Here is a 26,695-nt window from a genome sequence, read left to right as displayed (position 1 = left end):
CAATGTGGGGAGGCAAAGCCTTCCCCTTGAATGGGGCAGCAGATGGTATTCTTCACCACTCCTGACAAAATAACGGCTGGAAGAAGCAGTGGGACTCCATCTGGGAGAGATCTTGTCTTCTGTGGCCAAGCAGTCAATGTGTTTGCAATCTTTACACTTTCTGTGGTGCTCTTTCAGAAGGGCAGATTGTAGAATGCTAGAAAATTCTGCCCAGGAACTGGGCAGAATTCATGCAACCCTGACAACCTGAAGGCGAAAGATGGCAGGGTGGAGCGGTGAGCATATGTTAAGAAAGCCACAGATTATTTCTTGGGAGAAATGAAAAGGTGGACGGATGTCAAGTTCTGATATTTGAAAATGTTGGTGGCCAAAGAGTTTATTCCGCCTCCCAATCTGACCCACAAAATTAGGCCAGAAAATGTATTCCTGACTGTTTCCATGGCTCTTAGTCAGCTACAAGTCATTTCCCCTTTCAGATTATTTCCAGTTTTAAGGCCCAATTTCCATTTGCTTTTTGATCTTCTGCTTTTAAGACATTTAGCCAATATCATCATCAGCCAAATGCCAGGTTTTCTTTCAAGGCTTTGAATTTGTCATTTATCCATGATCTTCACAGGTGGATTCTGTTTGTGACTGGCTGGTCCAAGGTAGCCAGGGTATTTTTTTTTTTCCAGGTGGAGCATAAGAAAAGGGATTTCTGGCAGTAAAACTGAAAGTTTTAAGATACCTCTTGTAAATATCAGTGACAGGAGTAAAGGTCCCATGGAAAAGTAATAAGGTGAATGTAAATTTATTAATGAATAACATGGTTTGATACAGAGTTGAACAAGACAGTTTCAGCATCAACAATTATATGAAGCTCCCAAGAAAAATTTCTTTTTGAGTTTTATAATGTATTATTTTTTCCACGAAATATTTTTTTTTAAATTCTCAGTTTAATTCTTCATCAGTAGTATTAATAAAACAAATTATTCTGGGTCTGAGTTTACCTGACATAAAATAATTATTAAATGTTCTTTGTATTTTCCTCCAAAATCCCTGACGGTTTTCTGTGTTAATTTTAAGCTTTTAAAGGGCAAGAATTATGAAATATTTGCCTTTGCAGTCCCACAGCTCATAACATAGCATGATTCAGCTGCAGGTATTTAACCCACACAAATAGTTACCTTTGTCACTTTTCTACTAGTTGTGTAATGGGTTAGCCTTATCTATTAGTTTCTCCTTCATATAGCTCAAGGAGTCATGGAATACACGTTCTCATTGTTTCTAAATCAGACCTAAAGTTTTATTCTAAATGATGCAGATGAAGGGGCTTATTAAAGTGCCATTGTGAATTTAATCATGTATATGCTGCTAAAAATCATTTAATGGATGAACAACCCGGAAAAAAAGAACTCTCACCACCCACACAAATCGTGATAAAATAGGGCAGCGTTTTGCACTTGCTTCAACAGCATCGCCTGAGAAAAAAAATTTCTGGTTCCCATCTTTCCCCTCTCTTACTTAGAATTTCAACTTCATCACAGTCAGCTGCCGAATCGTTCAACAGAATGCCACTCTGCCTTTGTATTTCCAAAACTATGCGTCTCTATTGCGGACGGCACATCTTTATGGCAGCCACATGCTTGCAAAAGAATTAAATTCAGAATATTCATTTGGCCTCTTATTAGTTTCATAATACCATTAAAAAAGAAAGAAAGAAAGAAACTTCCTTGCCCTTGTTCTGCTACGCTGTTCCCATCGTAAGATGCTCCGTGGAAGGGAGCCGAGCGGTGGGCAGCGGCTGAGTCCCCGATAACGAGCGCCTCACATTTCCGTGGCATTCCCATTTGCTAGTGCGCTGCTGCGGCCGCACGCCTGATTGATATATGACTGCAATGGCACTTTTCCATTTGACATTCTCTCTCTCTCTCTCCCTCTCTCTCTCTCCCTCTCTCTCTCTCTCTCTCTCCCTGTGTCGCTTAAACAACAGTCCTAACTTTTGTGTGTTGCAAATATAAAAGGCAAGCCATGTGACAGAGGGACAGAAGAACAAAAGCATTTGGAAGTAACAGGACCTCTTTCTAGCTCTCAGAAAAGTCTGAGAAGAAAGGAGCCCTGCGTTCCCCTAAGGTAAGCAGGAAAACAAGCGCTGCCGGCTTGCCTAGGAAATCGCTTCTTTCCAAACCGAGCATTTCATCCTCCTCTCAGACAAAGAGACAACCTTTAAATACCACTTAAATTTGCATTACTTTAATTTGCATTAATCTGTAGCATGCTAGCATTGTGTTTCTTAAATGAACGGGTCTTTGAAGTCTGTGACAGAGCAGGGAGCCTCCTAGAAAAGCTTGAAAATATCTTTTGGTTTGACTTAAAGAGATTTTTCTTTTCAAACTCTCTGCGTAGTTAGATGTAACTTTGTGATGGTTCTTATAGTTGACCCCGTGAAAGGGGGCTGCGAAGCAGCAACTCGCCAACATGGATTCATGGAGCCCAGTATCTTCCCCAGCACCCTCATCCCACTTACAATGGGGGCACTATTAACGCAGGCAAGACCGCGAGTTTAAAAGCGCACTGTTTACTTTTATTACTACTTATGTATGCTGCTGATCTCCTGCCAGGGCTCTGCCGGAGTGCTCAGAATGACTTCAAACAATAGGCAACATTTATTTCTAGCTTTCTGTGTCACGCTTTGCAGGAATCCTGCTCCCTTGCACTCTTCTTTCAGCGTGCAGGTCTTCGCTTCCATAGATGCATTCGGGAGCACCGGGAGGAGATGAGGATGGATTTACTGTATGATTTTGATTGGGCAAAAAGTCCGAGGAAATGCATGCTGTTTGCCTTGGACTTATTGCAGGGGGTTATTTTTAGTCATCAGCTCGTCCCTGCAGCATGATGTTCAAGGAGTGACCGGGAAAGGATGCTCCCACCAGCACAGAGACCAGGACCTGTAGGAATGACTCCTACCTGCGGAATATTCCGAGGTTTCTTTCAAACTTTGGAATACAAGTTCTCTCTTTAAATGAACAATTGAGCTGTAGGAGGCCTGGGCATAACTCTTTCTTGGGGGACAGGAAGTTTGATTGTGTACAGAATGTTAATGACTCAGAACGCCCAGTCACTGAGGCTCATTGTAATAGACAAACCCAGATAAGCCTCCATGAGAGGCAGACTCCCATCTTTACTGAGATTCAGGTGCGGGAAAGGAAGCTATTTGGCAAGATGGGAGTCCCTTGTACAGTTCTTTGTAACTCATTAATAACAGATATGGCTGCTGTGAAACATGTCTCTTTTCATTTCTAATATTAGTGTATCTTAATTACAAGGAGCTGGCATTGGCAAATTACCCCAACACATAAGATTAAATACCAGGTGCATTTGAAAACAGAGAGATGACTGAGATGCGGGGTTGCTGTGCGTGTCAACCAAATACAGCGGGGACTGCACAATGCTTCTCAACTGAGCGTTTAAACCAGATGCAAATATCTGCTCATTTTCTTCTCATCAGTCTTACTAATTCAAGGAAACTTTATGGTCCTGTTTGCCAGTTTTCATTGCAAATTGGTACACAGTTTATGCAAAACTTTTCTGATTTTCTCTGATAACCAGCCTAATAAGCATCGCTGAATGAAAATCTGATATTTGAATAGGTTAATTTACAACTTTGGGGCATTCATTATTCAAGAAAGCCATAAAAGACACTATGGATTCCATTGCTGTAAAATTTTATTGTAATTTTTTTTTTTTAAACTGCGGTTAGCAAAGCATTTAGCTGAATCAAAACAATTTTCTTAAACTATTATTCAGATCATTACATGAGAGTATTTGAACACAAAATGCAATGTTTTGCATCATTTATTTTAAAATACATTTGGTTCAGGTAACGGGAGAACTGGCTGAGGCCTTCTTACGACTGTGTACCAAGCAGCTGACACCCACAGATGGAAGTGTGCCTGTGGAGTTTTCAATCTTAATTCGAGTTCCAATGACACTGTCAAGGGAAAAATAAATCATTTTTCAATACATTTAATAATTTCCAACTCATTTATTTTCCTGGGCCCTTGAAAAATGTGGTGAGTTTCTTGGAATTATAGCCACCAATGGTGGCCAGCAATCTTTACTCTATTTTAAGAACTCACAATTCAAGTACTATTACTCTCTGGTTAATTATTTATTTCATCAATTTTTAAATAAATATTTATGAAGCGTTTTCTAGATGCCCAGTGCTATGCTAGTCCCGACGGATGCAAAGGTGAATGAGACATTGTCCCATACTCTAATTCTCAGTCCATATGCCATCTCTAATTAGATTTTGGAACTGAAATGGGCATTGCCAATGGGTAAAGTGGGCAATAACTTTCTTGTTATAAAGAATTATTTAAAACATCTACTGGTTTCTAGATTTACTTGAAATAATTCTCACTCATCAGTGGGTTTTCCTTCCATTTATGATTAAGGGATTCCCCTTTGGCCTTTTTCACCAGATCCTGGGTACACGTCTTTTGCACAGCTAACACGGCCTAGATCTTTCCAGCCTGGGTAGAAGAATCCCGGAAAAAGACAGTAGTTTATCCTTTCTCTGCTCTCCTGAGCACCCTGTGGAAAGGACCATATGCTGTCTCTATTGGGGATGGGTGTGAGTCGCCTACTCAGTAGCTAACATCAGGGCCACTTGATGAATCATCAAATTAGAAACATGCATATGGAGGAAGATGCAGTCACTATCCCTCACCACTTACTTGTCCCACCCCCAGTATCAAAACCAAAGACCTCTGGGCCTGGCCTAAATTCAAGAGGCCGCTGGGAAGAAGCTGTTGGGAACTCTTCCCCAAACCCAGGTCTCCATCATATCCACACAGTGTTGCTTTCAAATAACCCAGTATGGTGTTTTATCACGTGGTTAGGTTATTGGGGGAAAAAAAAACCCCTGAAAACAGCATCACCAGGGTCCTTGACTTGGTCCTTATCAGCAGATAATCCCCCGTGGTTGGATTAAAATGCCTCTGACTCCCTGGGGTGCCTGACTCACCCTAGTCAGCCCTCAGCTTCTTGGCCAGCAGCCTTCGAGCCCATCCTCACCTCTTCCCATGACGGCCAGTGACTGCTTCTTTGCCCAGGCCCTCTTCACTAGGCCAGCGGCCAGTGGGAGCAGAGGGGATGGGAAGGCAGGTGGACAGACTGTGAAGTGCTAAGGCAGAGTGGGGAAGCAGGGCTGTGAGAGAGGGTGGGTGAGATCCAGGGCCTGGGTTGCTGTGGCCTGCCCTGGCTGTGATCAGCTGTCATTTCCTCTTCGTGTATGACACTGTGGAACATATTAAAATTTCTCTGGGATGGTATGTTTGGAATTCCTCTGATGCCCCACCTCACCAACTTACCCGGACAATAAAAGCAAGGTTGTAAGCCTTTGAACAGCTGGCTGGCTATATATTTCCCTTCTTTCTTTCGCATAATCTAATTCAGAAAAGAATCCAGCTAGACTGGCAGTGCCATGTCTGGGTACTTGTTTCCTGCAAGTCCTTCCTCCTCCACCTCCTCCCGCCAGTCCTGGAATCTTCCTGGGTGGCATGTGGCTTTTCTTTTCTTTTGCTCACCACCGCTCCCAGCCCGCCCCCTTTTCCCTTCGCCTGAGCTCCTTCCATTGTCAGCTGGCTCTTTGCTCTGCCTGTTTTCCAGACAGCTTGGGTCCTGTTCCATCCGGGGAGAACAGCCCATGAGATCTCCCCCATCTCCATAGTATTCCCAGGATGTCATTCTTGGCACCAGCTCTGCCGGGCTGATAGGATTGGGGGGCTTTTTGTAGTCCCGAGCCTGAATCCACTCACAAAGAGGAGCAGCCACATGGCTTAGCTGCCCTTTGGGCTGCCGAGAGCGGGGCTGGAGTGACCGGGTTGGCAGGGACGAGCATACCATCACAGTGACCCGAACATCTCCGGCAAAGGCCTTGGGGTGGGAGCGCTATGGGAATGCCTGGATGCACTTCGGCCTACATTAAGAGAAATGTGGTTATTCTCTGTTTTGGGGGAGAGACAAGTGGCTTGAAACAAAGCTCTCTGGATCCTTGGCCCCTGCCCTGCCCCCTTTCCCGGTTTGTCCTTCCCACATCCCTCCCTCCCCAAACAGAAAGAAAGAGAGACAGGACTTCTAATTTGGCCAGCACAGACCCGAATGTCTTTATGAAACCCATTTAGTGAAAGAAAGAGGGGAGAAATATATTCTGGGTTGATCCGAACTAAAAAATGCATGGGGCTTTGGAGATGGGGCGGGATTTTTTCTTCCTTTCTGTCTCTGTCTCTTAACAGCAGAACAACAGTTTTGCTGATGAGTTGCAAATGGAAGGAAGTGGACCTTTCAATTAGAGATTCCCATTTAAGAGCCTCAACGTAAACCTCCCTGTGACATCCTTAAAAGATGCTGCTAATGTCCCTGGGACCAAAAGGTATTAAAGAGCAAGCTACCAGGCGGCTTCCTATTCCTTTTCTTTTTCTGGGGGCTTTGGTCGTCTTTTTCAAATTAGCTAAAATTCATTAAAGGACCCAAAAGGAAAAAATTAAAGCAGCTGAATTAAAATGAGTCTTTCCGTGTTAGCCTGAAAAGAAGAAAAAAAGAAAGGAAGAAAGAAAGGGAAAGAAAGAGAAGAAAGAACCAATTCCCCTCCACTACCACTTCTTGGGTTTTAATATGAATTATTCCATACAAGTCCCTAGGCTAGAGGATCTATTTAAAGATGCCTGGCAGCATGAAGGGAGAGGGTAAAAATACAACCACTCTTTTGTCCATCAAAGGTTTTCTTTGGGAGGACATTAAGAGCATTCCTGTTTTCTTGTCTGCCCCTGCCAGTGGCAATGTTCCAGCTGGTAGTACCCACTCCTCGCCCATCAGGTCAGCAATCATGAACTTCTGTGTTTAATTTCAGGAGAAAACAAAGGGTGGGAAATCCTTCCGAAACCCCTATGTGTGTGCAGCAGGGCAGGGAAGGCTGGAACTGGAATCAGTACTCACTTGGCTGTGCAGGTTGCATGCTGCAAATTCACACACCCACACAGTTGAGTTTTTGAGGAAGATTGTGCCGATGGCATTATTTCTGATGCCAACTTCCCTTGCATCTGCAAAGCTTTTTTCTTGTGTCTACGGCAGTCATTTGCTTGTCACCATTCGTGTGCACTGTCCCCTTCATCAGAGGTTCTCAGAGCCTGATGGTCAAGGATATGTCACTAGAGTCATACCCCCAGACCCATTTTCAACAGTAAGAACGTGAAACCCTGGATGGTGTTTGCAATCTGAAACAACTACTTTCTTGTTAGGAAGAGTGCTGACTCAGAAAATTCAAAGAATGGGTAACTTCAGTTGGCGACATATCCCCAGTGCTCATAATCAGGAATTCACCCAGTTGGGGACCATTTCACCCTCATGGCAAAATCTGGACATAAACATTGACTAGTAGCTTTAAACTGGGTATAAGATTTGCAATAGATAATATTTTTGTCTTTTCTTTTTTTTTTTTTCCACAGAAGCTAAGAATTTTTCAGACAATTTGCTCTCTTCCAAGGCCTGGCTCAATCCCAACTTTTTCTTTTAAGCCATGATCCAACCAATTGCAGTATCCTTTAAAAATGAAAGGGCAACAGGTTAAGACATTCAAGAAAGTTGATGAGCTGTCAGAAAATGCTCAAGGGTGGCCTTTCTACAGTGCCACAAACCAGCAACAGCCCTAAACGTGGAGTCCTCTTCCATCCTTTCATCAGTAGGGAATAAAAATAGGGAGAGAGCAGGTCAGAGGAGAAGTAACAAAAGAGAAGTAAGAAGGATTATTTTTGATGTTCAAAATCTGCTGCTGCCCTTTCAATATTTTCAAATATCACAATTTCAGAAAGGGAAGGATCCTTTTATTTCACCCACTCTCCCTCCCAGGAAGGCGTTTGAAGTTGCTGTCTTTACCTGAAAAGGAGGTCAACTCCTCAAGTGAAAAAACATCCCCTATCTTCAACTAGAAGTAAAATGGAGGTACACACATTTGTACCTAATTATGTGGGTACAAGTACAATTTGTATCCACAAACGATAATGGATGTAAACAATCAAAGAAATCCAATCCTTAATCAAAGTCCAATTTTTCTTTAAAACTTGAGGGGATATTTTAGGACTCGTTACATTGCTGTGACTTCACTGCCCCCCACCAAATTGGGCAGAAAAGGCAAATTGAATGGGGAATGGAAAGACTGAGTTGCTCCTATTGTTTATGCCCCATTCCTAACTAAGGGCTCTACAGCTGTTAGGTGAGATCACTACCCACCATTCCAAAGTGTTGTTGCGGGTGAGGAGGTTCAAACGCAGCTTTGGAAACACTTTGCTGCACTCTTTGAAGAAAAGCCAACATGCTCATTTGGCTCTAGGGTAAAAGGGAGCCTGTACCCTGAGCTAACATTGGTCACCTCTCTTCTCCTGAGGCCATATCACAGCCAGCAGTACAGCAGCAGAACAAGTGTTTAGCTATTTCAGCACAAGTGTCCCCAGAACCCTTGGCACCTTTTCTTTTCCACAGGGAGAATGTACATTCATGCATTTTGGCAAGACTGAGTCCTCTGAGTTGGGTGTCTCGGAACTCTCCTATTTTCTTTCTAAAGAGTCTTATGTAAGGTGAGCAGTAGAGTGTGTCTCATTCCTCATATAAAATCCCCTTCCTGGGAGGGAGTGGGTGAAATGAAGGGATCCTTCCCTGACTGAAATTGTGCTATTTGAAAAAATTGAAAGGGCAGTGGCAGATTTTGAACTTCAAAACGAATCCTTCCTCCTCCTCCTCCTCTTTTGTTACTTCTCCCATGATCTGCTCTCTCCCTACTTTAATTCCCCATTGAAGAAAGGATAGAAGAGGACTCCGTGTTTAGGGCTACTGTTGATTTGTGGCACTATAGAAAGGCCACCCCTAAGCATTTGCTGACAGCTCATCCCCATCTCAGTCACAGCTTTTAGTTGGGTAGCTGGATTTACAGAAATAATCAAATCCCTGGAGGAAAAGACTTCAACAGAAAAGTACCTCCTGACACTTGGGTAACCTAACCTGGTCATTTCCAATTTATGCAAGGTTTGTATTCTAAAAGTCAATTAGTTCTATCAACTGTTAAAAACTCAGAATGAGTCTTTCCAGTCTTCAGAATAAGTCTTTTCTGAGTATCTGTGGCCATAGAAGCCCACAGATACTCAGCACAGGATCCAAGTGCCATACCCAGTGGTCAACTCTTTTAGACTTAAGTCCCAGCCCAGGGCTTCTGGAATGTACCTCCCCTAGCAGAGAAGCTCTGTAGTAGATACTTTACCAAGCACAGGGCCTTGCTCTTGACCCCAAGACTACTGATTCTACTTGCAGAGAAGACATTTTTTCTAATCAATCTTTCTCTTCTATCCTGAACCAGAGTATCACAGATTGTCCCATTAGGGCACCAGAATCTGTGGCTCAAGCTCAGCTAGGAAATAAGGGTCTTTCAAAAGAAAGGTGCAAGAGAGTGGAACTCAGCCTATATTGTCATTATCAAATGCAAGAAGTCTAATTCTAGCATGATTTATTATTATTAGCCTTTCTTCTCTCCCCATTTATGCTTTGGTGGATACTGGACAGAAACCCCACAAATTTTAAGACAGTTTTAAGAGAAATAGTAACTGGTTAAATATCCTCACTAACTACTTCAAATAATAATAATAATAATAATTATTATTATTACTGTTCACTTTTGTTTTTTAAGATAGGGTCTCACTCTGATGCCCAGGCTGGAGTGCAGTGATGCGATCACAGCCCACTGTAGGCTCAACCACCCATGCTCAGGTGATCCTCCCACATCAACCTCCCAAGTAGCTGGGATGACAAGTGTGTACCACCATGCCTGGCTAATATTTTTTTATTATTTTTGTAGAGATGAAGTCTTCCTATGTTACCCAGGATGATCTTGAACTCCTGGGCTTAAGTGATCCTCCCAACACTGCCTTCTAAAGTGCTGGGATTACAGGCATCAGCCGCTGCACCCGGCCCACTTCCTATGATTAACAGGATACTATTAATTTAGAAACTATTTAGTATATTGCAAACACTCAGTCAAATGGTTATTAATGGCTGTTTTTATTTCAGGCCACCAATATAGCCTCATCAAGGGGCAAATACTTATAGCTTGGGCTTCAGTGTTGGATCAGACACCACCTTAGAACTTTTCTGCAATCATTAACTCCTTAAGTAAGAAGGGAACTCTTTTTGTAGGATTGCTTTGGGGAATATGTAACCGCAAGGCAGGGGCTATACTCTGAGAAGCTTGGGTAGAGTTGGAGACTGTTAGAAATGGATAGACACATAAAAGCATTTAGACCAATCTGTTCATTTTGCAGATGAGGAAACTGAGTCCTAGAAAAGGCAAGTGGCTTGTTCAAGATCACACAGCCAATGATGGGAGGGTAGGACTCAGGGCTTGAGGATCGGTTTCAGAATGCAGTGAAATTGTTATCCCATATTTCTTTCAAATCAGTATCGGGACACGGAACACTAACAACATAGGCGAGCAGTGGGCCTAGGGAGGAAAAGATGAAACCTGTAGGTAAGTGGGAGTTTGGATAACAATGAGATGTTTTTCTGGAGTTCCTGACAATGCCTGAAAAAAAAAAAAAAATCAGGATTTTAAGCTTCAGTCAGGCTCAAGGTCGAGTCCTCCCACTCCAGTCCCTCCTCAGACAGTAAAACTATTCAAGCCAAGGACATACATATAGGTGGGGGCACTTGACAGTTGGCTCATCTCCCCACCCTCCAAATTATTTATATTTCTAGTCCTTCAGTTTAGTACTCCTATTTACCCCAGGATTGTAATTCATTGCCTCTTTCCCTGGCCATATTCCTCCATCCTTTTTGTTTCTCCCATCTCTTTTCTTCCTCCATCACCCCCACAGCTGAGCTTGGCCACACTTGGCTAGTAGTGCAGGTTGGGAGAACACAGAGTCCTATCACAGACTGGAGGACTATTATTTAATCACAAGAATGTTGTCTTCTTTCTCCTAAGGTAGCAATCTGGGGACAGTCATTGCTGTCTTTATTCCCTCACCCCCCACCACCCCTGCACTGGATTAGACACATGAAATGTGCCTAACTCTGAGATGAAAGGAGCAAGAACTGCTTCCTCCCCACTGACCTTGTGCCTGCCCATCCTTGGAGATACCTGGAGTTGGCAGGCTGGAGGCCTAGCAGCGTTTGCAGTCAGTGCCGCTGCCTCCGGGTCAGCCCAGGCTTGGCTCCTTGGCTGCTACTGATGTGCTGCCAGATAAGAACATTAAAAACCATTCACTGAACGCACAGGATGCTTTATAAAATCCAACATGCTGTTTACAGTTTATAAATTAACTGCCTTGGGAAGAGGCATTTGACTTATTCTCCAAGGCATCTAGTTGACCAGATCCAATTGGAATCCTTTGAGTTCCTGGGAAGGGGCTACTTAACACTTCACACTTTCTGAATTAGACCTAGAGTTTCTTGCTTTTCTGATCCTAGTACTGTATGAAGTTTTATCTAGGGTTATCTAGCAAGCTTTCTTCCGCTTATAAATCTTTGATGTTTTTGCAATTTCTTTGATAGAGGCTTTATGTTCTACCGTCTTCACTTTATGCCTCATACCATAATTTTTTTTTTAAATTACAATAAATATCAAGTAATTCTGGCTGATATACTGACTCCATTCCAAGGTCATTATATTTTATTTGCTTAACTTGGTCTTCTTAGAAATGATGCAATGAATATTGGATACAAATTAGATGTTCAGAGAGTTTATCAATATGTCTAAAAAATCATCCAGGAAAACAACAGGCCAAGACTCTTTGCCTGCAGAGTCAGTGAGCTAGAAGAGGGATCGAGGATAGGACCTATATTTTTCCCCTGACCCTATCTCTTACCTGCTAGAGCAAAAGGAGACACACAGTAGGTGCTCAATAAATACATGTTAAAAAATATTTGTTGCAAGAAGCCACAGAAGGGAATATCAGTATACATTAGTATTGAAAACGGCCTAGGGGGAAATGCGGATACTGAAGCACCACCCTCCTGTGCCTGGCAAGCAAGGCAAGAATAAGGCCATTCTTGGCACATGCCACTTGTCTTAGCCTGTTGCTGAGATAACTTGCGTGAAACCAGCACTTTACCCTCTGCCAGCCAGAAGGTCAGCCCAAAAGTGAGCTGATCTGTGGGCACAACACCATCTCTCACCCAGGAGGCTGGGCCTGCTGTAAGCTCTGCTATATTATTTCGCTGAGGATGACAGGTGGGGAAATCTGGGCACCAGTTGTTCTTTTCCACTGGTATCATTTGGAAGGTAGCTCCAAAGTCGGGCACGCCAGCCTACGTGCCTCTCCTGCCGGCAGAGGCTCCACATTGGAGCTATTAGAATGTGGGCTCTGTACGTCGGCCAAGTCCATGTCTCAGAGACTGTATCCAGAGCATAGCGTGGCCACAGGGCTACTGAGTTCAGCAAGAGAGTCATTCTCTTGTTCAATCCATTATTGCCTGGGCCAAGGTTCTAAGTCTTCGTAGGCAGCATTTGATTTTATGACACATGGCTTAAAAAATTAAGGCAAACTGGAATTAATTTAGTTTTGAGAAAACAACAGAAGCTGCTACAGTAAGGCAGAGATAATCCTAGGCTGCCAGAAAGTGGTGATCTCAGTGGTGTACATTTTCTTAATTCCTGATTTTCCTCTTTGTGAGGTCTTCCTCCCACTCCCATACTTTGCACATTCTCACCTATGCACACCCTGAGCAACACAATGTTGACAACTTGACTTAGCATTGCTCTTTTCTTGAGCTTTATTTTTATTTCTTCTTCAATACAACAGTGTTGGTTCATTCAATTTGAACACTTAAGGCAAAAAAAAAAAGAAAAAAAAAAAGAAAAAAAAATCCCAGGTTATGTTTTCAGAATCTTACCTTTTTGTTTTGAGGGTTCTGTGAGTTTTGTGGCATATTTACATTGCTGCTTACATTCTTATTTCAGAATTTAAGATAAAAACTGGACAACTATCACGTTTTCTGAGTGTGTTGAAAAATCTATTTCTTAGAATTAATGGTAAAACAACATTTCCTGTTAGTCTTTTATTCTTTAATATTACTTCTGGGTTCAGCTCACCATCTCTAAAGAGAAAGCCAGATGATCAAGTTACATTGTATGTGACATTGACTATCTCTTTATCTGTGTAAATGTCATAATATCTGCTTGCAAAGTGTTTTATTCATTTTTAGGAAAAAATTTTGAACTGTGCTTGCAATTCAGGATGGTGCTACTAGGTGGCAGTAATGTACAAGAACTGTGTGGTCACCCTGGAAGAGTATTTTACTAAGAGACTAGCATGCCTTCCCGTAATTATAAGAAATAAAAATATAATATTTTAAAAATACTCAAACTGGCACAAACAGTAAACATCCATTAACTTAGTTACCAGATTTAAGCTGAGCTTTAAAAAGAGAAAGCCTTATTTTTTAATGAAATTTTAAATAAAGTATACATTCACAAGCTCAAAAATCTAAAAATACAAAAAGATATATAGTGAAAAGTCTTTCTCTCATGCCTGTCCCTCAACTACCACTGGTAACTAATTTTGTTAGTTTCTTGGGTATCCTTTCAGAGCTTTGCTATACAAATATGTGTTTTTATCTCTCCCCATTTTAACACAAATCAATACATATAGTTTCTGCATCCTTCCATATATAGTTGGTTAGTATATTGTTGTGTGAATATTTTAGAATATAATTAACCAGACCCCTATTAATGGATATTTCATGCTGCTTCCAATTTTATGCTATTTCAGCCATGTGCTCATGTGATTTCACATGTAGGATAATTCACAGAAGTGGAATTGCTGGGTCTAAATTATATATATTTGCATTTTTCAAAGGTATTGCCAAATTGGCCTCTACAGAGTTTGGACCAATTTATACTGAACTTTCTCCAAAATGGGCTTGTTTTCCCACAGCCTTGCCAATAGCGTGCATGATCAGACTTCGGAATCTTCGTAAATCTGATTGGTTGAACAATGTATTTCAAAGTACTTTAATTTTCATTCTCTTAAATGAGACTTTTATTCTCTTAAATTCTTTTCTATCTTTAAGGGCCCTTTATATTTCCTTTTTCTGTGGAGAAAGTGGAAATGCCAATAAATACAACGATGCATACACATATGTAGGGTTTTGTTATTGATGTAGCTTGTTTTTGCCATCATGCTGTACATGATGTTCTTTAATTTGCTTTGCTCATTTAACCATACCTCCTGGCCATGGCTCTGAAGAGAAGTTGCTGGCAGTGCAGAAGAGGGGCCAGGACTGGAATGTCTGCTTCTCTCTTCATCCTTTTGCCATTGACTCCTGGGGGAAATATCTGTAGACCGAAGCAGTGAAATCTAATCAATTCTCTTTCTGACACTAATTAAGGCTTCAAAGAGACAGATAACCACTTGGGATAATTTAGTCACACTGAAACTTGGGAAATGGTCAGTAATATTTCATCCTCTGAACATAGACCCCAAGAAAGTTCTGGCTCTTTGAGTTGATGTCTTGGCAATTTTCAGGGTAATGTGTATAGGAAAACCTAGATTATGCAGATGAAAAGAAAACAAACATGCTCTTCTGCATCCTTTGCAGATTTGAAACTTTGGGCACAGGTTTGATTTATTTCAATGAGAGGTTGCTATTAGCATGCACGTCAAGTGGTGCAAAGTTGTACTGGAATATGGTCTCCTCAACTTTGGGCTCACTGTCTGCATATGGAGATGATAGTAACTGAATCCATAGTTATCAAGTGGTGGCATTTTAGAACACGAAGGGACAGCAGATGCCATCTCTGTCAACTCCTTCCCTCTACAGATGAGGAAACTTGGGCTAGAGGAGGTTGAATGACTTGTGTAAGGCTTCCCCAGCTAATTAATGGCAGTGCCAGGACTCAAGTCCAGGTAGGTCGCCTCATTACTGGTCCTTGCCCTTCCTGCAATTTATAGGACTTCCCTGAGGCACATGTGCTGAGGCTTTGCTATTGCCAGAGATTCCCTGCTCTGAAACAGCCCTATCTCACACACCCCTTTCCACTTAGGATCCCCTGCCTCACACTTCCAAGACAGCTAATTGAGGCTAAATGGGTCTGACGCCATTCTATTAGTGCAAAATAAATTGGCTTATGCCAACTTGAACTCCTAATCTTGATTTTATCAACACTTTGCCCTGTTTATTCAGACTGTTCATGAGTAGGAAGTTAAGGAAAATGTTGCCTATGAACAAAATGATCAAACTTTTATCTGAAATACCTTTGAAAGTTTTCCCGAAGCTTTAATTATCATGTCCCTTTTGTTTTGGATGTAATATCAGACCCTCCCAATTTTCCTAAATGTTTGAAAATATTTTTGATACTTTCTGTCTTCTGTTGTGATTTAAAAAAAGAAAGCACCAGTGTTGGCTATGCCTGGGGAGTTAGTGAGGTAATCTGGAGAGATCTCTGGACCCCAGTCCTTTGTCCAAGAGGTATGGTCAAAAGAACAAAGCAAATTTCGGAAAAACCGGCATGATATGATCCTATTTTAATGGTAAGTCTGTTCCAACAACTGCTTTCTTTTTCGAATTACACCATGTGCTCAGGCTACAAAGGCTCTGCGCAAATGTGACTCTGTTGGCAAATACACGTATGATACCTTAACCATGCTGGAGGCCAGTTAGCATAATGTGTATTTCAGATGCAATTTGTCATCAGTGCTGGGTGGTATGGGGCTTAAAACAAAAACAGGATGAGCCTAGAGCACAGAAGTGGAAAATTAGGTGGGTGGGTGAGTATGGTCTTGGAAATGGAAAATGTGCTTCCCTGTGGGACATGGCTTGTGTTCATTAGTGCTGACCTGCCTCCTCTCTAGCCCTGTAAGCTGACGTTGACACCAAAGCTCTCTGAGAAACTGAATAGACCCTCCCGCCCCCACCAACCAAGGACAAAGATGAGACCACCCAATTCGGTTACGTTGTTGCCAGAACAACATGTTTAATCTTTAATATGGGTTCAAACTATTCTTGCCCCTAGGAACATGGACTTCAGCAATTAAAGTCAACATGTGCTTCCATTAAACCATTGTGTCCACCTCCAAATGGTTATAAATATGTCGCATAAGCTATGAGAGTTGGGGTGGAATGGATGACAGCCTTTGCTAATGACACTCTAGAAACCAATATTCTCCTCTCAAAATAACATGGAAAAATTCTACTTAATACCTCCTGGGTTCCATTAGTGGTTCTGGGTAAATAATTCTGGGGAAAATAATTTCTGTTTTCATTCCAGCTGTGCAGCAGATACCGTGATGATGGATTGCAAGTGCAAAGAGTAAGACAAAACTCCAGCACATAAAGGACAATGACAACCAGAAAGCTTCAGCCCGATCATGCCCTTTCCTTGAACGGGACTGGATCCTAGGAGGTGAAGCCATTTCCAATTTTTTGTCCTCTGCCTCCCTCTGCTGTTCTTCTAGAGAAGTTTTTCCTTACAACAATGAGAAAACATGTACTAGCTGCATCCTTTTCTATGCTCTCCCTGCTGGTGATAATGGGAGATACAGACAGTAAAACGGACAGCTCGTTCATAATGGACTCGGACCCTCGACGCTGCATGAGGCACCACTATGTGGATTCTATCAGTCACCCATTGTACAAGTGTAGCTCAAAGGTAAGACGAAGGTCTCTGTGAGGAGAGCATTTCCCTCAGAAACAGGCGAGAAGCCATATTTCTTTGTCAGGGGATGTAGAACTATGATCACAGCCCAAACTTAAGTGATGTGGCTGGCCCACAGGGCTTGTGGGAGAATGAAGCTTTTAGAATTTCCCCCCGTGCTTTGCACTGCTGTCAGTAAAAGTGCCTAATCAATCATGTGCACACCCATCCAGTGGGACAGGTGTCCTTTGCCCCTGGCTGTGACGTTTATGAGTGGTAGTGTGCTTTTCCAAAAAAGAAAAATGGAGTTTACAAGTTATCATAACTCTCTACCTCCATCATCAATAAAGAGGAGGAGAATGCAAAGAACGTGATTGAGCAGTGGAACATACTTCTTGGAGGGCTCTTTAAAGAGATTCTTGGTGAAATAACTGGCTTTGTGGTCTGAGCCTTTCTTCAGGTGCTATATTTCTGTTAAAATGATTTCAAAAGATAAGGTGGCAATATGCTCATTTATCATTTTTACATTGCTTATCCAAATCGTTCTCGTTTGGAAAAGGATGGATGTTTCTTGCAGAGGCAATCCATGCCTCAGTGGTGTGCAAAGGAATATCATGCTTAAAAGGCCACCAAGAGTGGCCAGCTACATGGACCACCCAGAAGGGAGGCACATTGTAGGGTGGAACATATGAGATCTCACGACTGTCACTGCCCCTAAACAGGCACATGAATGAAATTCGTCCACATTTAGTAAATAATAATTTGTTTAGCCCAACCTCAGAGATTTTCACATTTAGTTTTGGGATGAAAATCACTTAAACATTCTCGTATGGCTAGTATTTTTTGAAATTACCAGTATAATTAAGAATTTTTTATAATATCAATTACTAGAATTAAGACCATATAAGCCAATCCCTCCACTCTCCATTCAAAAGCATTATGACTTTTGTATGCCTTGAAGATTTCCATTAATTTCTCTGATTATAGCTCAGTGATGATGATTCATTTTAGTTTAGGAGGATCAGAATTTGAGTTAAATCATTTTAACCATTATATTAATAAGATCTATGACTGTGGGAAAAAATAGAGATTTTCCATTTAATAAAAACTTTCTGGCTCTTATTTGTGCTTGTAGAACCAAAAAAAATGGAGTAAATAGATGAACATAAATTTTTGCAGGGCCACAATTCCTTCTTAGGAAAAGGAAACTAAAATTGAGAAAAAACATGAGAAGTGCTTTTATAAGTGTGATTGCTCAGAAATTGTGGGCCCACGTAAGGTTGACTGCAGCTTTTATTAGCTTCTCCTTCCCTCCCCCTTCAGAAACAGACAGCACGAATATTTAGTGATTTTATTCCATGGATAATTTCTTTCTGTATTGAGTTGTCCTCCATAATCATGATTCTTTTTTTAAAAAAGGAATTAAAATTATTTCAAAGAAAGTGTCACTATGATGATAGAAAGGAACAAAGAAATAGGAGCATCTATAAAAACTAGAAAACAATCTGGAAAGATTGGATGAAATGATGGAGGAGTACTTTGGCAACAATCACATTAATCTAGCGAAGGTCAAAGAAGAGACATCATGAACTCAAACCAAAGAAATTCACATGTGAATTCTGAGCATGAGTCTTAGAAACAGACTTTAGTGTACTGTTATTCACCTTTGTTTCTTCCAGAATGCCATGGCAAATAACAGTGCAAAATTGTGATAGTAGGAGAAATGTTTGTAATTTCATGGGAACAATCTGTTTTCAAACATCCCAAACTATCCCAAATATAGCAATAGTTTTATGTAAATGGTGCTTGCAATTATAAACCTTTCTTCCCTGGCCATAAAATATGCCTGGCAAAATCTCAACTACCCAGACCTTTTCTAGGTTAGATTTTTTCTCTATGTATCCAGGAGCAAAACTGTTTTCATTTGGAAATGTTCTATAATTCTTAACTCTTACATTCTCAGGCTGATCTTTTCTCTAATGGGTCTCACTTAATGAAATTGTTTGCCTTTAGAGACTTGGATAAAACATTTAGTCTATGTCTAGAAAAGAGTCAACAACAATCTACCCTAGCTTCTTTTTACAAAGAAAAGACTAGGGTAGATTTTTTTGTCTCTATAAAAATTTTCCCTTGACATCATGTTCAAGGGTCATTATTTAATAAACATGTGCCTACTGTTTGCCTGCCAATTGTTAATGCTTTCTGACTCACATTCATCCATTATCTGGCCTTGTAAAGACAAGAAAGGGAGAATGTGACCCAGGCTCAGGGAAGGGAGTGTACCTGCTTGAACACCTAATATGTGTCAGGCACCTCATACGGTATACTCTAATCATTGCCAAGAAACCTGTGATGGCAGGCATTATTATTCTCATTATCCTGGTAAGGAAAACTGAAGCCCAAAATAATCAGATTGCTTGATATCATATAGCCAGGGAGTGGCAATGTCTGCCTCACGGCATTCATCTTCCCACTACTTGGATCTTCATATTGGAGGAACACAAGTAGAATGTAGAAGCCATCACATAGAAGTTCAGGCTCTACTTCTGATCTGCTGGCAGTAATAATTTATACTCAGCAATGTTTCTAGAAAAAATAAATAGTGAAAGCCTTTCTGGGAGCTTTCAGTGAGATTGTTCATCCCAGCCCTGAACTTGCAGCTGGCCAGTCCTAGGTCCCTGCTGCCCATCTCCTAGCAATTCAGGAAAGGACTGAGAGGGAGTCAGGCAGAAAAGACTGGCCACAGTGGCCCACCAAAGAGGACAGTGTGGCCACAGATTAGGATGTGTCTGGTAGTTCTAAGTGGTGGCACCTCCTGGGATTGGGTACAAAAGATCCTGGGAATAGCAGGTTCATTTATAATCTTCATGGGAGACTAAGTTTCTCTAAAATTTGGAGTAAAGGCTGTAGAGCAAACAGGCAAAAGACCAGTTGGTAGTGGAAACAGACTGCCTGGTGGAATCTCTATGAGAACTGAGGCATGCCAGGCTTTGAAGTGAGAGAGACGTGGTTTCCAATTCCAGCTCCATGGCTTGCCGAATGAGTGACTTTGAGGAAGTTCAGTAACTTCCTTCTTTGTGCCTCAGTTTCTTCCCATGCAAAATAGAGCTGTCTACCTGAGGGTATGGGTATGGGTGTTGGTGATTCGTAAAGCATCCAGCGGTGTCCAGCACATAATAGCCATTTAATAGATGATATTATGATCTTGATGATAAAGTTATAAACTAAGCAGGTGTTTAGACTCAATTTTCTATTTCAGTCACAACTGAGATCTCAATAACTGCTGGGATCTCCTATAGCCTTAAAAGATTAGGAGAATGAACCTTATTGTAGTTCTTGTTAAGCACAGGGTGGGGCAGAAGAGCAAAGTAAATGTAAGCCACTGTGCTGGGTGCTAACAGGGAGGATAAAAGTGAAAGAGAAACAGCCCCGATGTCCGTCTAACCTTCCTTCCCAGATGAGTGGAGGAAGGAGGGGCTGGAGGGGGATGAGTTTTGGACTTGGGCCAGGGAGGGGATTTCAGGAATGGAGGGTGGGAAAGCAAACTGGCAGGGGAGACCCGGAAAGTCTCAGTTGGGTGAGGAGTGGGGGATGCTGGCCCCAGGCCAGGGCGTGGAACCAGGGCATGGAACCAGGGCATGACTGTCTGAACTGGTAAGGGCCACAGGAGCAGGTGGGGAGCCAGAAGAGCAACAACAAAGGATAAGGAGGAAGAGGTTTGAGGGACAAAACCTAGGAAAAAAGGACCTGGTATGCTAAGGGCTGAGTCCTAACAGCTTCCTAACAGGACCCCCAAGCCATCTTCTACTCAAATTATATCTCTCAAGTAGTCTATTATATCATCAACACAATATTCCTGACTCCCTCCATTTCTCCTATCTACCAAGCTCATGGTGTGATGATATAATAGACTACTTGAGAGATATAATTTGATTTTTTTAAAAGGAACAAATTTATACTGAGTGCCTACCATGTCCAGGTGCTGTGGAAGGTGCTGGAGACTCTAAAGTAGAAAGAAAGAAAAAAGAGACAATTTTTTTGCCTTCATAATGCTTACAAGAAAATGGGGAGGGAGGGAGGAGAGGTGTTCTGTGCACAAAGATCAGTTTGTATCCGTTTGATTCATGACCTGAGTGAGGGGACCAGTCTCTAGCTGGAGTGAGCTGAGTTCCCATCCACCCTTTCAAAGCCCCCACCATCTCTCTGCTGCTTTGTTCCCTGGTTGCAATTGTCTTGGTGCCCTCAGCCTAGCACAGATCTTTTGGAGGTTGACCTGGGTCCCTGAAGATGAGCGGAGTTATTGAGGCTGCCTGTGGGGAAAGAATGGGAGAAGCATGGGTGAATCTTGTTCGTGAGGAGAAAGGGGGTGCTTCAAGAGGTGCCATGGAAATAAGGGTGCACAGTGTTCACTGCTGCGAAAAAGGCAAAATATGTTTCCACTCTGTTGGAGTAAAATCGCAAAAATGCTCTTCTAGGATGGGACAGGTGGGTCTTTATTCTGATGCTAATGGTGACATCTGGTCAGTCAAGCCTCTTGGAAGATTCAGCTCTGCATAAGCTTGGGGATGGTGAAGCCAATGTCCCAAGAAGCCCACAAGAAAAAGTTAGACTTGTATGTCTATGGATACGGTCAGGGGTTCCTGAGGCAAATCAATGTAGATAAGGAAGTGCGTGAGTTGGCATATGCCTCAGGAAAACATGGTATCAGGAGGCAGGTATTATAGTGGTTTAGGTCAGGGGTTTGGTTTCAGATAGACCTTGGTTTGATTCCAGCTCTGCATTTTGCCACCTATGTGAGTTTGGGCAAGTTACTGGAACTCTCTAAAGCTTGGGTTTCCTTATCTGTCCTAATAGTATAGATCATAACAGTACTTTCTTGTAGGGTTGTTACAAGGATGAAATAACTCACATTGTAAGTGCTCAATAAATGTTCTTATTAGCGAAATGATGATTACCTAGTGATTCATCTAGAGCAGAGCCCTCAAACTTGAATGCGTCCAGAGCCCTGCTACTCAAAGTGTGGGCATCAGCCCAGTAGGACTGACATCAACTAGAATCTGATGGGAGATGCAGAATCTCAGGCTCTAGGCCAGAACTACTCAATCAGAACTTGCCTTTTAACAAGATCCTAGATGATTCATATGCACTTTCCAGTCTGAGAATCTCTGATCCGGAAGAGATCAGGAGATGTTCAAGTGCTGAAACACAGGTAAGGTATGGCAGAAGCTAAAATGTGAAGTATTGAGAGTAAACCAGGAGAGCAGATGGTTATTCCTTCCATCCCCTAAGGATCTTATTTTTCAAACTTCTGCTTTACCACTTCAACACACAAAACAGAGATAGATTTCCTTCCAGGAGTGTGTGTGTGTGTGTGTGTGCACGTGTGTGCGTGTGTGTGTGTGCGTGTGTGTTGAGAACACCAAGGGTCCAATAATTGCTTCATAGTCTTTTCTTCCAGGAAAGAGCATTTGAATTTGGCTACAGAGAATAGATAGGTGGGATTTTATTAGGCAGAGCAAGGTGGAAAGGACATATTTGGGAGACAGAAGACATAAGCAAAGGCAAGAGGCAGGAGAATTCAGGGCACTTTCTTGGACTCCTAAGTAGTTAAGTTTGATTGGAGTAGGGGGTGGGTAGTAGAGTGATGAGAACAGTTGTAAGTAAGACTGGAAATACCTGTGAAACCTGGGTCATGAAGGGCCTTGACTCCTCTTCAAGATTTTGGATTTTATTCTGAACTACTGAAGGCATTTATTGTACATGTCTGTGCAATCTTCTTGCACAAACAATCCAGCTCCCAAGGAAGAGGGGCCCAGCCCATTGGAGGTGGCCCCACGTCCTTCAGTGCCTGGAGTTCTTGTCCTTCAGAGTGGGCTGGGGGTGGAGCTGGACATCCTGAAAACTTTTAGTGAGATTGCAACCAGATTAGCTCATTTACAAATAGCCCTACGCTGTTGACTTGGTCATTTTATGGACAGTGCTAATGGCCTGGTCAGTTAGGCCTACGTTTGGTTCACCTGTATATACATCACTTGGATATTATGTCCCATATCATTGTTGGCCCTTCTGAGTTAAGTTTGTTGGCACAGATTTACTTTGTCCACCCAGACTGAAACTGCACCTCTGAAGACTCCATTACGGAAGGTGACTCTGTGAATAACTGCTTAATTAACCTAATAGGTGATCTAGATGAGAGATTAGCAAATTTAACACTACTCCAAGGTGAGGTATCAAGCATCTCTTCCCACATACAGGCAGATGCGGGGGAGAACAGACTAAGGAAGATCTTGGACTCTCTCTCTCTCTCATTAGAGAAATGGGGGTGGGAATTAGGGACTAGCCTGTGTACTACTGACCTATGGCATAATCTCTCAAAACCCATTTCAGAGCCAGGCACAGTGGTGCATGCCTGTAGTCCTGGCTACTCAGGAGGCTGAGGCAGGAGGATCCCTTGAGCCCAGGAGTTTAAGGCTGTAGTGTGCGATGATCATGCCTGTGAATAACCACTGCACTGTAGCCTGGACAACATAGCAAGACTCTGTCTCTAAAAACAAAACAAAACAAACAAACAAAACCATTTCTGATAGTTTACTTTGCCTGTCAAAATGAAGAGCAGGTAGGATAGAATCAAAAGCTTTAAAAAAATCAAAACAGCTTACAGCTGCTATTTTCTCTCTGCCTCTGTGATCATTCAGAGAAAATAAATTCACTGGTCTAGTCCAACTTATTCTTCCCTAAGCCCTGCTGTTTTTTTTTTTCTAGTATCTCATATTGCCTTGGTGGTTGCTAAGTGATTGTTGGATTTAGCCCCAGCATATTCTCAGATAACTATGCCAATAATCTATAATTACCAGAATTCATCTTTTCTCCCTTTTGGAAAGCTAGACTGGCTATTTTTTTCTTGTAAACCTTGGGTGTTTAATTCTGCCCTACAGGATGATGTCAGAGATAATAGCTGGTGAATCTTTAATAACAACAGCTAATTCCTACAATATTGTAAGGTAAACGTCAAAAGCTTTCATGCATATATCTATATCTTTTAATCTTTCATTTGAACTGTTTCACATTTTATGATCTTGCTGTTGGTTCTGGAATTATAGGACAAATTTTTCTTTTCTTCTCTTCTCCTTTTCTTTTCTTTTCTTTTTGAGATAGGGCCTTGCTCTGTCACTGACGCTGGAGTGCAGTGGATTGATCATAGCTTCCTGCAGCCTCTAATTCCTGGGTTCAAGTGATCCTCCTGCCTCAGCCTCCAAAGTAGCTGGGACTACAGGTGCACATCACCACGCCTGGCTAACTTTTTATTTTTTTTTTGTAGAGACACAGTCTTGCTATGTTGCCCAGGCTGGTCTCAAACTCCTGGGCTCAAGTGATCCTCCTGCCTCAGACTCCAAAGTGTTGGGATTATAGGTATGAGACAATACACCTGGCCCAGGGGATTTTTTTCTCCATCACTTAACATGAAATTCACCAAGCAAAACCTCTTACATAACCACGGACCAATAATCTCAGATTCTCCACTCCCCTCCCCATCTTGATATTAGGATTATGCAGCTTAATGAGTCAAGCTGCCCCACCGTACCCACCCATGACTCCCACTCCCAGGATACCAGGATTTATGTATGGGATACATAAATGATCCTTTTGTCCATCCCGGTAAGCTGTATGCAAATTGTGTGTGCCCTTATGTACATTTTTCTGGGGATAACTTTGGTAGTTTTCATCAGATTCTTAAAGGTGTCTGTTGGCTAAAGCCAGATTAAGAGCTACTATAAAGAACACATAGCCTCCGTTATTCCAGCCCAATCTTTGGAAATAGAGATTATCAGAATGGGTACATCCTAATATTTGCCCCAATTGACTCTGAAGATGCAGATGCAATTACACAAATCCCAGGCTCCTTCAACGTATAAACCCAGAAGTGTGATTTCAGGGCCCCAGACATGCCCTGTCTCTACTTCATTGTCTTGTCCCAAATTGCAGCACCCAGAATGTTTCTTCCTAAGCATTACTCAGGCTATCCTATTTTCTTCTTCAGAAACTATATTCCTGTTCTTTAGCTATTTCCTGCACAAATCAATTTCTTTTTTTTTTTTTTTTGGTAGTCATTTTAATTTACTTCTTGGTTTCAATTTGGATTGACTTTCTGCATTTTGCTACTGGTAGAATTGCAATGCATTGGGCCAGTGCTAGACCACTACCCGTCAGGAGAAATTTCTTTTGTTCTTTGGTTTTTACTCGCACATCACAGTGATGGGCGTCATTCAGTGGTTCTAAACCCTCAGTACACTTAGAAATCACCCAAGAAGCTTTGAAAACCATGAAAGCCTGGGCCCTATCCCCAAGGATTTTAATTCAGTCGATCTGAATGGGGCCTGGATGTTGACTTAAAAAAAAATGCAACGTGCATTGAGCCACTGGTCTAATCTAGCAGGAATTGGCAAGGAGTGTGAGGGTCTTTCAAAAGATGCTGTTTTACCTGGCTAAGGTTGTGGCATGCTCAGAGTAACCACCTCCTCTTCTTTCCCCAGATGGTGCTCCTGGCCAGGTGCGAGGGGCACTGCAGCCAGGCGTCGCGCTCCGAGCCTTTGGTGTCGTTCAGCACTGTCCTCAAGCAACCCTTCCGTTCCTCCTGTCACTGCTGCCGGCCCCAGACTTCCAAGCTGAAGGCGCTGCGGCTGCGATGCTCAGGGGGCATGAGACTCACTGCCACCTACCGGTACATCCTCTCCTGTCACTGCGAGGAATGCAATTCCTGAGGCCTGCTGCTGTGTGTGGCTTCTGGATGGGACAACTGTAGAGGCAGTTCGACCAGCCAGGGAAAGACTGGCAAGAAAAGAGTTAAGGCAAAAAAGGATGCAACAATTCTCCCGGGACTCTGCATATTCTAGTAATAAAGACTCTACATGCTTGTTGACAGAGAGAGATACTCTGGGAACTTCTTTGCAGTTCCCATCTCCTTTCTCTGGTACAATTTCTTTTGGTTCATTTTCAGATTCAGGCATCTTCCCCCTTGGCTCTCAATGCTGTTTGGGTTTCCAACAATTCAGCATTAGTGGGAAAAAGTGGGCCCTCATACACAAGCGTGTCAGGCTGTCAGTGTTTGGTGCATGTTGGGGAAGAATTTACTTTGGAAAGTAGAAAAGCCCAGCTCTTCCTGGGACATCTTCTGTTATTGTTGATGTTTTTTTTACCTTGTCATTTTGGTCTAAGGTTGCCATTGCTGCTAAAGGTTACCGATTTCAAATTCCAGATACCAAGCATGTGGATATGTTTAGCTAGGTTTACTCACAGCCAGCGAACTGACATTAAAATAACTAACAAACAGATTCTTTTATGTGATGCTGGAACTCTTGACAGCTATAATTATTATTCAGAAATGACTTTTTGGAAGTAAAAGCAGCATGAAGAATTTGTCACAGGAAGGCTGTCTCAGATAAATTATGGTAAAATTTTGTAAGGGAGCAGACTTTTAAAGACTTGCACAAATATGGATCCTGCACTGACTCTGGAAAAGGCATCTATGTACTAGTGGCATGGAGAATGCACCATACTCATGCATGCAAATTAGACAACCAAGTATGAATCTATTTGTGGGTGTGCTATAGCTTTAGCCGTGTCGCGGGCATCATTCTCTAATATCCACTTGTCCATGTGAAACGTGTTGCCAAAATGGTGGCCTGGCTTGTCTTCTGAACGTTTGGTTCAAATGTGTTTTGGTCCTGGAGGCTCAAATTTTGAGTTATTCCCACGTTTTGAAATAAAAAGACAGTATCTTCAAAATTTTGACTGTTTATTTTTTTCCTACTTGATATCCTACTATCATGTGGACTAGAACATACATGTAGCTAGTGCTTGAGCATCTCCTATGATATGGTAAAAGAGTCAAAAAAAAAAAGGAGAGAGAAATGGGGTTCCAGAATGCATGGTGGGAACATTTTTTTGAAATCAATGTACCAAAGTGTTGAGGGCTTATTAAATTTGACTCTGAGTTTTAGATTTTAGCCCATTGAATAAACACAAAATCTAATGCATTTT

At 42.1% G+C, this 26,695-nt stretch overlaps 1 protein-coding gene across 2 annotated transcripts; it reads left to right on the top strand.

The window, feature by feature from the left end:
* Nucleotides 1-1,798: 1,798 nt before the first annotated feature.
* Nucleotides 1,799-26,440, top strand: NDP (norrin cystine knot growth factor NDP). 2 transcript variants are annotated; one of them, XM_055267557.2, is made up of 4 exons: nucleotides 1,799-2,112; nucleotides 6,279-6,415; nucleotides 16,292-16,672; nucleotides 25,189-26,440. In XM_055267557.2, the coding sequence occupies exons 3-4, from the start codon at nucleotides 16,499-16,501 to the stop codon at nucleotides 25,414-25,416; spliced, it is 402 nt and encodes a 133-aa protein (XP_055123532.1). In that variant the 5' UTR covers nucleotides 1,799-2,112; nucleotides 6,279-6,415; nucleotides 16,292-16,498; the 3' UTR covers nucleotides 25,417-26,440. The 2 variants fall into 2 exon arrangements, with proteins under 2 accessions (XP_055123532.1, XP_055123531.1); XM_055267556.2 differs by lacking the exon at nucleotides 6,279-6,415.
* The last annotated feature ends 255 nt before the right edge of the window (nucleotides 26,441-26,695 follow it).

The sequence above is a fragment of the Symphalangus syndactylus genome, chromosome X (genome assembly GCF_028878055.3).
Source record: "Symphalangus syndactylus isolate Jambi chromosome X, NHGRI_mSymSyn1-v2.1_pri, whole genome shotgun sequence".
NCBI lineage: Eukaryota > Metazoa > Chordata > Mammalia > Primates > Hylobatidae > Symphalangus > Symphalangus syndactylus.
The sequence above is the reverse complement of the archived record's forward strand: the minus strand, read 5'-3'. Positions and strand labels throughout refer to the sequence as shown.